The following is a 12,577-nucleotide window of genomic DNA, read 5'->3' on the forward strand; positions in this document are numbered from 1 at the left end:
ATCATCTAGTCCAACCCCCCTGCATACGCAGGGACATCACAAATTAAAACCTATTTCTCTTATCACAGTTGCACCAAGAAGTCCTAATCAGGGTTCTTTGCCTCATTGCGCTAAACGGTTTCCTTCATCACCAATAGTTTTTTGGGGGTGACTATTAGCCACGGTATAATTTAGGTTAACCCATTGTGATTTGATGTTGCAACCTAGAAAAGAAAACCAAATTATATTTTCTTCATCTAAATTTAAGCATGTCATGCTAGCTGACCAATGAAGAAATGAGGAAACAACCCAAAGAGGGACAAAGAAAAAGCAGTTAAGATCCCATTCTGCAAGTCAGAATATTTGTTCCCACACGCTCCATCTCTCTTACTAAATATTCAAAGGCTCCGCAGCCAATGTCAAAAGACAGATGGGCAGGATGAGACCTGCTTGCACACAACTCCTTAAAGCAAGATCCTAATTCCTCACCTAAAGGCGAAGAGGGAGCTGTTGAAGAGCACCTGAACCTAATCTGCTGAAGACTGGAGGAGCCTCACCAAAATCAACTCAGTCTTAAGCTCTCTAGAGGAGGAATCATCTTTATCTTCAGCAACGAAGTCTTGTTATTAGGGCTCCAAGACACAACAATCATACAAATTACCAATTAAAACAATAAACAAAATGGCAGTAATATCATAAGCTGCTGAAATATCTAATGCAATCAGCAAAGATAATTCATTTTAATTCAACTCATACATCAAATATACTCAGGACCAAAATTTTACCTTGGAACAGTATTTATTCATATATTCCTTTGGCTCCATTTTTGTCTTTTTAAGGAGGTATTAGTTAAATTTTTAAAAGCTTCACTAACACAGAGAGGTTAAAGTCTGGCCAAAAGAGGCTAAGAGCAGAATCTCCACGCTTCTAAACTTTTCCAAAAGAAAAAAGAAACCAATTTCTTTATGAGCTGACATTATTTTCCCTTACTAGATTAGAGAAAGACATATTTACTGTAAACCTCAGCTATTAGAAATCTTTTCAGTAAAATTTTTGTTTCTAAATAAATCTACCTGCTCCAATTTTAATAGACCAACACAGGATTAATGTATTTTATTATTTTTGTGTTTAAAAAAGCTAAGGTTCTTTCATTCAGGTGAATGCACAACACAGAGGACTGATCTTTGTATCTGCACATATTTTGGTGATTCTGCATTACAATTTTAAACTAAATACTTATCACGTCAGTAGGTCATTTTTAATGAAGGTTCAGTATTTTCCAAAGGATACGTATTCCATTCATTCCAGAAATTTTGAAGTCATCGATCAGTTGTACAACCATATCTTTGTTAGGATCATTGGGGTCGCTTTCACGAACCTAAACCAAAAGTGTGAATATGGACATTTGAGGAAATAAGTCCCCTTAAAAATTCTAATTATTTAGCCTTATTTACAAAGATAAATGATAGTTTGGATAGTTCTCAAAAATCAAGGTAACACAGAGCAAGTCACACATTTAGAAAAAAAAATGCATGTAAAAAAGGTTAAAAACATTATTCCATTGCATTTTAAAAATTTTAAATAAAAATATATATATATACACCACTGTAATTAGCATCAATACCAGCAGTGTATTGTGAGGCTTCTACTTACACATTTGAGCAACTTTATTTCATCCAAGGCTGTCTCTGTATAGTGCTGGGCACTTTTTACAACTTTCATTGCAACAAATCTTTTCCCCCTTCAAAACAATGAAAACATTTTCAACACATGCTCTGAACTAAAAATCACATATTTTAAAGGTCTGGAAATTTTAAATAGTACATTTTTCTATCTAACATATTCTGATTGTTAGAAAACTAGAATACGTTAAAATTACATTTAAAACTTTTTTTAATAATATACTGTTAACAATTTGATTTATTAGGTACTTTGCTCTGCTTAATGCTAATGTCTTTAAAGAGGAACTTGGGTACACACTTTCACCTTTAATCAATATATATTCTTTTTATTACAGATAACGAGAGGAATAAAACCATTATCTTCCTCTCACAATTTCAAAACAACACATAAATTCAGGAAGCAAAACCTATCTGTCCAAGCAAGTGGACTTACACATATTTCTGACAGGTTTTATAAAATACATTCTTAACTAAGAGCAAAATTATACTGCAGACATCCTTTTACATAAAAAGACACCAAGAATTTACATCATTATCATACATATAAAACAGAAGCTACTGCACGCAAAATATGTCAGGAAAAAAAGGAAGGGAATATAGTGTTCTTACTGCATATCCCAGCATAGCCAGACTGTAGAGAAGTGTCCCCATCCTAATTTTCTAATAACATGATATCGGCCATTGAAGAGATCGCCAATTTTCACTGGATGATAGCCTCCTTTCAGGAAAAAAACACAAGTAGGAAAAGAATATTCAGTAAAAAGCAAGATTTCTAGCTTTTCAAATAATTGTTTCAAAAATAGATTTTTATCCTCAAATTGTCCTATACTAAAAATAGGAAATTTTAAACTCCAATGATAAGAATTTTGCCATTACTTGGCCAGAAGGGAGAAGCCCATTGTACCTGTACCTATCGCAGAGCTGCTGCTCTCTCTCTTAGGGCTTTTATTTGCAGCAGGATTACCATCAGTCCTTTATTTCTCGAGGCTTATCGTCTACTTTGCAGGGAGTACAGGAAACATCTGCATTATTTCTTCGATGATTGCATTCGAAGCTTTTCTAGTCAATGTATTTTTATATGATTGCAGAATCTGAACTGAGAATCTTTTAATTCCCATTTGTTTTCTAGTAATAGAGGCAGCAATAAAACATTTCCTGAGAAAATTTTAAGAACAATACAGAATTTATTGATGCTCTCCTAAGAGCTAGCCTCTGATCCCTATCTTGACACTTATTTCCATAACACAGGATCTCAAAAATCAGAGAAAAGGCCAGACACCTGAGCAGGCTGGAGCTCGGGTTTCCCTGCAGCATGAAGGGGCTGTGAGGAGCAATTCTGATGCTTATTGCTCATCGACAAAGCTTTTTGTTTCTTCCATATTTCCTCCCACTCGAAAACACAGGGAAGACAGCAATCAGACGAGACTTATTATTCAGAGCCCTAAGCCACTAATAATAACATTCACAATTTAGCCTAAATTACCAACAAATAATACAGCTGCTCTATGCAGGTAACACCCATGCACAGCAGCTGCCAAAGAATCATCTCTTCTGTGCTTTTGGGTCCTTCCTAATGCCACCTGCAACCGTACTTTAGGTAAAATCATTAGTTATTGATTACTTTCACTATCCATTCCTTACTACTTGCTGTAAGTTGTTACAGTTGCTTTGCAATCCCTTGAAAAATAGGTTCGAAGTGGTGCCCAATTAAGCTGCCAATTACAGCAACAAGAAAGCATCTATATGAAATGAAGAAGTGAGAGCAAAAGGATGTAATTTAGAAAACCAGTATTGGTATTTGAAAATATACAACGTATAAGCGTTACTGTTGATAATGTAACAAAATTCTGCTGTGCTATTCAGTTCAGCAAACAGAAAAAAAGTCTCTCATGCAACAGCTACATACACTGAAGAAAGGGGGTCAGAAAAATGAGATCATTATTCCTGAAGGTCTCCTCAATGTATTGGTAATTGTAGCTGACTAGTTCTATGTTTGTATAGGGAATTATTCTCTTTGTGAACTGGATGAATGGGCGACATCTCCGGGGGCAAAGAAGAAGATCAGAGAAGCAAAGAATTCCAATTATAGCCACGACATGACACACACTTGAAAAAAATCTCCAAGTGCTTCAAGGCATTTCAGAAAGCAGAAAAAGTATCTTCATTGTCTAAATAACACCTTTAAAGATCAGGTATTTGGTGTTTTGATATTTCCATTTCTTAAACATTTGAGAAGCATTTAATCTAAATTGAGTGATTATCAGCAGAAGTCATTCCACAGATTTAAATTGATGTTGTGAGAAGGTCCCTGGGGAACAAGGGAGAGTCTGTTCACCTTACACAAGTGGGTGTTAGATGTCTCTCTCACTTCAGGTGCTAATTCAGACTAATCCAGTTCTCTGATTATGAATACTCTCATGACTGGGAACTATTTATTAACCAACACATAATGTGGTGAGTGTGAGAGTCCAGCTCACACTAACAGATCCATAAAAATAGAGATTAAAAAATAAAACCAGCAACAAAAAACAGAGCCATTGTGAAGCATATTTAATAGGTGAAATATTAAATTCAAACAAATAATTAATGATATGCTTCCTCATCAAAAGGGTCTTCCTATGAAATTTCAAACCAGGCCTGAGAACGGATGCTCTGACTCTACTCAAATATCCTAGGAGAGTCCCACTCTGGAGAAAAAAATGGAAGAAAAGAGTGACTCAGTTAACGTGTTAATTCCCAAACATTATCTTCTACTCCTTAAACACAGGTAAAATTGCCAAAAATAGGAAATTACATATTCAAATTAATAAAGCAGGTCTCAAAACAAAACAAACAAAAAACTCAAAAAAACAGAACTTAATATAGCTAAAATCTGTTCCTGGAAGTGTACAGAAATTCCATTTAATTTTTCACAAAACTTGCAAGTATTCTGTGATTCTGTGATTCTTAGCCTAATACAGAATCCATTTTAAAATCATACAGATATTGCTACTGACCGATTATAAACAGCTCCACAGGCTCTCACAGGTGACCTACAAACAAACTGTAAAGCTATTTTTTTGTGCATGTGTGATCTAACTTCTCTAAACAGTGACACTTTGCAAAAGATACTGGGACACAGACAATAATGGATTGTTTGAAACTGAACTCAGCTCTTATTTCAGGGAAGAATTAAGTGAGGGCCTAGGAATGCTTAATCGCAATGAAATACAGCAAACAGATGTTCAAACAACAAATCCTTACTTACTGATGAAAGATGCTACAGATAGAAAAAAAAAAAGTTACCTGAAAGGAACATGTATTGTAAGAGAAATAATTTTTAAAAATACAAATTCTGGCTATATATATTATTTTCCTTGCTGTGCACCTGCACACTTGAGTACAGTTCAAAATTTAGCAAACTGAGTTTACCAGTTTGTTTTCACTATTGGCATCATAAGCCATTTAAACACTCAAAATTCTGCAGATTAATAATTTTTTTATACTAACACGTTCCAATCATTAGCTTTGAAAAGACCAAAAAAAAAAAAAGACTTGTTCCAGTCTGGGAGAAGAGATTTTTAAAACAACACACATATACAAGGTTTGACTCAGCAAGTATTTCTTGATTTGAGGGATATGAAACAGCAGTTATAGTTGAGCTGTATATTCATATCCCTGAAATCTATTAAGAGAGAGATAAGCCAAAGTCAATAGATCTGTCATCTATGATTTTCCATGTATGTACAGGGTGTGCATTGCCCTGGGGAAGTGGTTTAGGAGCAACATTAAAGCAAACTTAAATATTGACATGGCTGTACTGCAGTCACATGCTGTTTAACTTAAACAAAAACCATCTGACCTAACATAAACCACAAAAATGAGGTAGGCCAAACACTAAAATTGAGATGCAGGGTGCCAAAAACACTGAAGATCATGAAAAACAGCATGTTTAATAAAAGCATGTAGCATCTCAAGCTGGTGTGGAAAAGAAAAAGAGAGCAAAGTAAGAATCAGAGCCTAATATAAAATCAGCTGATGCTGTCAGAGGTATCAAGGTACTTAACAACCCTTCAAGTGGGTTTTCTGGTTTGCTAGGATTGGGTATTTTTGTTTCTTTTACAACCAGCATCAATCAAGAGCAGCTCCCCCTCTGCTCTTGTATCTCAGACAGAAGGAAAAAAACAGGCGTGCAAGATTCGTAACTTATTTATTACAAAATGCATAAATTAGCTATGGCTGAGTAAAAAGCAGGCTGAGGACAGAGCAGTGCTCAGGCCTGGATGTGGCAGCCACTCATATCAATTCCAGTGCTCGAAAGGCCCCGGAACAGCAATGAGGACACGCCAGGCGCCGTTCTCCGTGCGCCGCGCGGCAGGGCACGCACCTTTGCAGTAATCGGCGGGATCCTCTTGCTCCTCATCATCAGAGCCCAGAATCTCCTCCTCAGGCTCGGTGGGGCCGGGCTCGGGCAGCGGCGGCGGCGGCGGTGGCGGCGGCGGTGGCGGCGGCGCGGAGGGAACTTTCTGCTGCGGCTCGGGCCTGCGAGTGGGGAAAAAACGCGGTTAAGGCGGCGGGAGCAGCAGGGAAGCCCGAGGGCAGCACATCGCGCGAGGCAGCGGCGGCAGCGCCGGGCACCACCAGGGCCTCCTGAGCTCCCAACGACTGCGTGAGGTGCTAGAGTGATGAATTTTTGGAAAAAGGGAGCAACCAAGAGAAGCTTTTCTAAGTGTTCCGCTTCTAGAGTTTAGAAAAAAGAAACAAGTAACAGAAATACAATGCTACTCAAAGCAAACAAAGCATGTTGCTACTTATATCTTAATCTGAGAGAAACTGTACTTGGTGTTTTTGAACGCCTAAAAACTACTCACATTTTGAAATTCTAAGTATCTTCAACAGATATGTTAAAAAAAGGAATCATAGGACTGAAGCAGAGTGCTTGTTAAATAAAAAAGTTTTCTCTAAGTAAGTCGATGCTATTTATTTTGTGTATTCGTACTTCACACAAAGAAAGAAATATACTTGCAATTAAAAGCTGCTATAAGATCATTAAAAAGCTGCTATAAAGATCATTAAAAGCTGCTATAAGTTTGCTTCTACATCCATTTCAAATCCAAGCTGTCTGAAAAACACCATTCAGATTTTATCTTTCAAATAATAATCAGAGCTGAAACAAACCTTTCCGTAGCTGGTTAACTTCTCAGCTCCTAAAATCTGGACACAAACCCTGCCCAGATCATGAGCAAAAGCTGATTTGTATTTATCCCACGCCCAGGTTCATTCTTTCCATAATTCCCCGTCTTTGCACACAGCGGTTGCTGCAGTTGGACAGCGCCGCTGCGGTGGACGGCTGTGCGGGGGGCCCTGGCACTCCCCCAGCAGCTCCCTGGCAGCTGCTCCTGGCCCTTGCTTGACAGGTTGGCTCTGGAAGGTGCCTGGTAACTTCTGCAGAAGAACCTAATTCTGCCTTATTTCAGCACAGTCTGATTCCAAAAGGAATAGTTGGAGTTAATATAGTACTGAAATAAAACAGTTTAAGTTATAAAGAGGAATCTACCTCAAATCAATCTTTTATTTTTAACTGTATAAAGCTTAGAACAGAAGTGAGAGAAGGGATTCATTCATAGGGCGCACAATAAAAATGCTTCTGCTTTCATAACTTTTTTTTTTTCTCTTAATCATTTGTCTTTTGTTCCCAACAGATGTCTCTGTATGAGGAAAAATAAACTGATTTAGCCAATGGAAGGCACAGTGCCCGCCTGACCACTTGTGCTTCTCTTGGACTGACTACCTATTGGATTAATGACCCTCCCAAAGCCTGGCTTTACTGTGTCAGCACTGATGGCCCACACACCTAGATGAGAGTTTTAATCCACTTAAATGCAGGCACGCACACGCACACACACACACACACACACATACACACACCACAGCACTCCACATCACAAGGGTTGAAACCGCAGTTTATGGGCACAAGGCCAGGCTGGATACCCGCAGCAGGGCCTAGGCGCTGCTCAAGGTGAACTCCGACGAGCAGCAACACACAGCAGAACGGCCTGCACTTCATCACTCCACCTCCGAGCAGGGACCCCTGGGACACAAGTGACCTGGCGACACTTGTGGGCATGTGGAATTGCTCTTCGGGATGGTACTGCCATTTTACCTTGTTTTGACCATAAAATTGCATGTCAGTGTTTTGACCACATCAATCAGATGGGACAAACACAGACAAACCCTAACTGAAGGGCAGGCAAGGCAACGCGCTGTAGAGGTCGTAATTTTAAAAATCCATTCAAGCTGGGCTTGACTTGGTCTTTTAAGCAAACAACTATTTGTTGTATTTCTTCACCTGATAATCCGGGAAGGATTTCTGGAGCTGAGATCCACCCATGTGAAATAAACGCAGGGGAGGATCAAGAGTCTCCCTCAGAGACAGGAGGAAGCAGACTCTGCAATATTTAGACTCAAATAACGGCCTCTTTTTTATTATTTCTAAGAAAAAAGATTAACAAAATTCATCTTCATCTGGGTCCTTCTAATCTACTGTATTTGATTTTGTTTTGAAAAGAGTTATTTTCCTTCCATCTCCCAGCCTTGCTGTGGCTGGTATGCTAGAATTCGGGAGCGCCTTCCTCTTATCCTTTGTGCATATCAGGAAGGAAGGAAGGATTTTATTTATTTCCTTCAGGGGTTCTTTACAATTTTATCTGCAAATAACCCTGATTTAAGTGGAGAAGAATCTTGGATTTGTCCTTTCAGCTTTGGTGGCACCTTTGGAAGCACTAGGTGTTACAGTGTGAAGAAGGGTGAAGGGGAGAAGCACTGCTCAGCTCCACCCGCCCAAGGGCTAAATCCAGCTGTTACTTTGCTGCTTGTTTGTTTTCGCTTAGGATTCTCCGGAAGGGACGGTGTTGTCTGTTTTTGTCACGGATACATTTCTGGCGCACACACAAAGATGGAGTCTGCAGCGCTTGCTTGAGCTCAGCCTCCCCGCGCGTAGCTCAGCCGGCGCCTCACGGACGCTCCCCGCCACCGCGCGGTTCCACTGCACCAGGTCAGGGCATCAGCTCCTGCGAACTCCAGATTTGCTACTGCTTGGTAACCCTTTTACTGGATCAGAAATATAAAATGCTATGAATATTTGTACATTATCTTTCCTTGTGAGGTATGACATGAATATACGCATTATTTGGTTATGTGTAGATTTCATTTTTCCAGTAGAGTTTGTCAAAATATGTTTTTTTTCTTCAAAGTGTCCATTTTTCTCTTTATAAAGTCCATACAGTTATTACAGGAAGCTGTAATAACTGTGCTAAATTCAATTTCCTTTTTCAGAAACATAGTTATCATAAACTATCGTAACATAATAAGCTCTTCAACAGCCAGAACATTTCAAGTTAGTTTTATACTTCCTAAAACATTACATGTGTTAGTGTGCACACACAAACAGAGCCACCTACCATATATATTTTACTTTCTCTGATATAATCACTTAGTACGCCGTGGTCTACCACTACTAGGCCATTCATCACCACCCAAGCATAAATACTTAATTAAATGCACATGACAAAACATTATTTCTAGATTCACAGTATTCTATCAGCAGGCATGCAGAGAAGTGACCATCTCCGCAAGTTACAATGAGTTTATCATCTTGCTAAATAAGCATTGCAAACAACTAACAAACACCAGACAGGACACTTAATCCTTTAATTACCTCTTTTTAAACAAACAAACAAAAACACATTTACAGCAGAGTCCAATCAAAACAAATCCTACTTTAAACCTGTTCTTGATAGGAATGCTTCTTAAAATACAAAATAAAGACTGAAGTAAAGCAAAATACAGTGAAATGTTGAATACAGTCATAGGGAAAATCAGTTACCCACTTTCAGGAATGTAAAACTACAAAAGAGTTGATTTTACTTTTCTTCCTGCAAAATATGTTGCTCCACGTTCCCACTGGGGAACAGTCTAGCAAAATATCCATAAAATGTGGAAACACTGGGAAAAGAAAACTGGGAAAAGGTGTGGATGGGTCCTTTTGAAGACAGGTGATTTTTTGTGGGTTTTGTTTGTTTTGGTGGGATTTCAATATACTCTGGAAATATTTTGACTGGAAAATATAAAATTTTGAATACAAAATGTTTAAATCTAGAAACAAGATATTTTTAGCTGTTCTGGTAAAGGTTGGACAAGGGCAGCAAAGGCCATGAAAAACATGGAATGCCTTCCATATAGGAAGCACCTAGGTACACCAGGACTCTTTGGCCAGGAAAGCAGACAAGCAGAGACCTATAAAACCTTGAGAAGCACAAAACATACATAGGAAATGACCATTCACTGCTTCTCCCAAATAAACTGAGCCAAGTTCAGGACTAAAAAGGGAGCAATTATTCATGCAAAATGAAGCTAGCAAGTGCCATTCTTTGCCCTAGATGTTTTTCCTCAACAAATGAATCACTTTTCATGACTAAAAAACAAAATAGACTCCAAACCACTTTATCCAAACCTCAACTTTTTTTTTTAAAAAAAACTATTAACAGGCATAATACAGAATGGGTCCTTTCCTATGAATACTGCAGCCATAACAAAATCAACTCTATTTGTTAATCTGGCAATACTAGGTATAAATACCAGTCTTTATTCTTTTTTTAATATTTCTTTAAAGACTACATTCAAGTAAACAGAACTTTATCTTGAACATATCTAAAGCCCGCTGTGGGTTTTTAGAAGGGCACTGCCTGAGAAGAAGCCAGACTGATTCAAAGGAAATACATATTGGGGAGGAACATCAATGTATGGGGCTAGCCTAGGAATCACCCTAATCTGGGGGGGAAAATATCCCCTGAGATTTTCAGCAGTATATATCAAGAAAAGTTCATTTGCAGAGAGCAAATGCATTTGGACGGAAGTTCAATGTAAAATGTAAATGTAATAAAGCAACACTTGGAATCACCCAAATTCCAACGATGTTATAAATCTCCTGGGTGCACAGAGGCTCTTTCAGGGATTTCAGGTTGACAGAAGGAGGCAGGGGGAGGGCCAGCAGCAGGAGACACTTGCTGCGGGCTGGCTGGCACTCGGCTGTGTGCGCTGAGACCCCCCGCGTGGGCGCGAGCCCCCGGCAGGGGCGGCAGCGACGCTTCCCTGCTGCTCCAGCGGGAAAAACCTCTCATGTCCCAGGGCAGTGCGCTTGGGGGGTTGTTGAACTTCAAGTCTGAAATACCTAAACACAAATTTCCTCCAGCTGTTATTAATTGCTTAAGGACGCAGCTATTTGAATCTCTTTCTCATATGTCCAAATGGTGTCTGCTTAACTAGTTGAACTCTTGCCTATTCTCCCTCCCTGATGACAATTTAGTTTAATTAGACAGGTGCCATCTAATTGTGAGCTCTCTAAATTTTTAGACAGACTTAATTGAAGACTTCGTAAATAACTTTATGCATATACCAAGCAACAAAAACGTAAGAAAGAGGTCAGAACAACCATTAAACTCTGGCTTAATGAACATGTTGCGCATTTTGTATAAGATCTTGAAATTACCATTATAATTATTTGTAATTTAACAACTTAATGCTATTTCTATTTGTGATTTAATACTGTAATTATTTGCCATTATACCAGATGGCATCTTACTGTTTTCCGAGTCAAAGGTCATAAATCCAGAAGGGAAAAACAAACAAAAAGAAGGACATTGCACTCTCTTTCCGTTCTTGTGCATGATTCTCTCCTCTCCTTTGGTGCTATATCCAGCAATTACATGGCCATGTTGGAAAACCAATCCCTAAGCTGAACTGGAGTCACACAATCACAGAATCACAGAATACTTAAGATTGGAAGGGACCTCTATAGGTCATCTAGTCCAATCCAGGCAAGGCAAGCAGCAAGAGCAGGTCGCCAAGAGCAGCACTATTATATCAAATTATGTGTAACAGGAAGCAATAACTTTTGCCAGGTTAGTACTCAATACTGGCAATTGCTCTTTTGGGCTTCTGGGGCCTGAATTCACCAAGCACCCAGAACAATTGGTTTCAAGTTCTAAACACCACTCCCAGTCTATTTTTTGTACTCAACCTGCTGCAATTCTGCTAAAAAGTTTGTAAGAGAGCAAGTCATAAGCCAAATCTACCCAGGAAGCCTCAATCTTAAGCTGGCCAAGGTATCACTTTTTCATTTCAAATACTGGTTTTACGCAGTTCTATTTCCCAGACCAATTCTCCATTACAGACTCACACAGAAGGAGGGAAATCAACATTTAAATAGAAAAAAACAGAAGCACCTGGTACACAGAAAGAAAAGACATAGATACATAGATGTAGATAGCCCCGAAGCTTTCAGTTCACTCATATTTCTGCTGACTAGTAAAACATTGTAAAGGTTGAGAAAGTCATACATCAAATTTGACCCAAATTGCTAAAAGCCAAAGAGGAGTAACACAGCTGTCATAACGCACAGAATACATCCTAAAGAACGGAGAATGCAGCGTTTTCTATATGTGCATCCTAACAGATGGCTGAAATGAAACCTTCATCTGAATTAAGTTAGATAAGGAATATTCCTCCAATACAATGACAAAAATCTAGGTAAAAAACAAACCATTCTCACAGTCTCCATATACAGCTTTAATTTCTCCAAATTCTCTTCTGATGCTGCACAGTTCCTTCCACCACCTCCCTACGTATGTGCTTCTACTTCCAGCCAGGAGGAGTAACTGCAAGACCATAGGGAAACATTGGTATTCAGTAAAGGAAGTAACCACTATTTGGTTTGGACTATTTTTTTCCTCCTATTATGGTTAAGTTCTGCTAAATTGCCTTTAACATAAAGACCTATGTGTTTAAATGGAAATATGTGTGACTTGTTAATAGGATATAATCAGAAAACATAGTACTTATTGTTTCAGTATCTTATAGCCACCAGGATGGGGTAGGTG

At 38.7% G+C, this 12,577-nt stretch overlaps 1 protein-coding gene across 3 annotated transcripts in view; it reads right to left on the reverse strand.

Annotated features, from left to right (window-relative positions):
* The window catches only part of SRPK2 (SRSF protein kinase 2), an 86,421-nt gene that overhangs the window by 33,920 nt on the left and 39,924 nt on the right, over positions 1-12,577 (reverse strand). For all 3 annotated transcript variants that reach the window (XM_088533188.1, XM_088533186.1, XM_088533187.1), the window contains exons 2-5: positions 6,028-6,182; positions 2,271-2,379; positions 1,633-1,720; positions 1,270-1,357 (exon numbers count right to left, since the gene is read on the reverse strand). In XM_088533188.1, coding sequence (XP_088389314.1) covers positions 1,270-1,357; positions 1,633-1,720; positions 2,271-2,379; positions 6,028-6,182 — 440 coding nt within the window. The remainder of the gene's footprint in view (positions 1-1,269; positions 1,358-1,632; positions 1,721-2,270; positions 2,380-6,027; positions 6,183-12,577) is intronic.

This window comes from Tinamus guttatus, unplaced genomic scaffold (genome assembly GCF_059628265.1).
Source record: "Tinamus guttatus ecotype Peru unplaced genomic scaffold, ASM5962826v1 Tinamus_guttatus_pri_ptg000489l, whole genome shotgun sequence".
Taxonomy (NCBI): Eukaryota; Metazoa; Chordata; class Aves; order Tinamiformes; family Tinamidae; genus Tinamus; species Tinamus guttatus.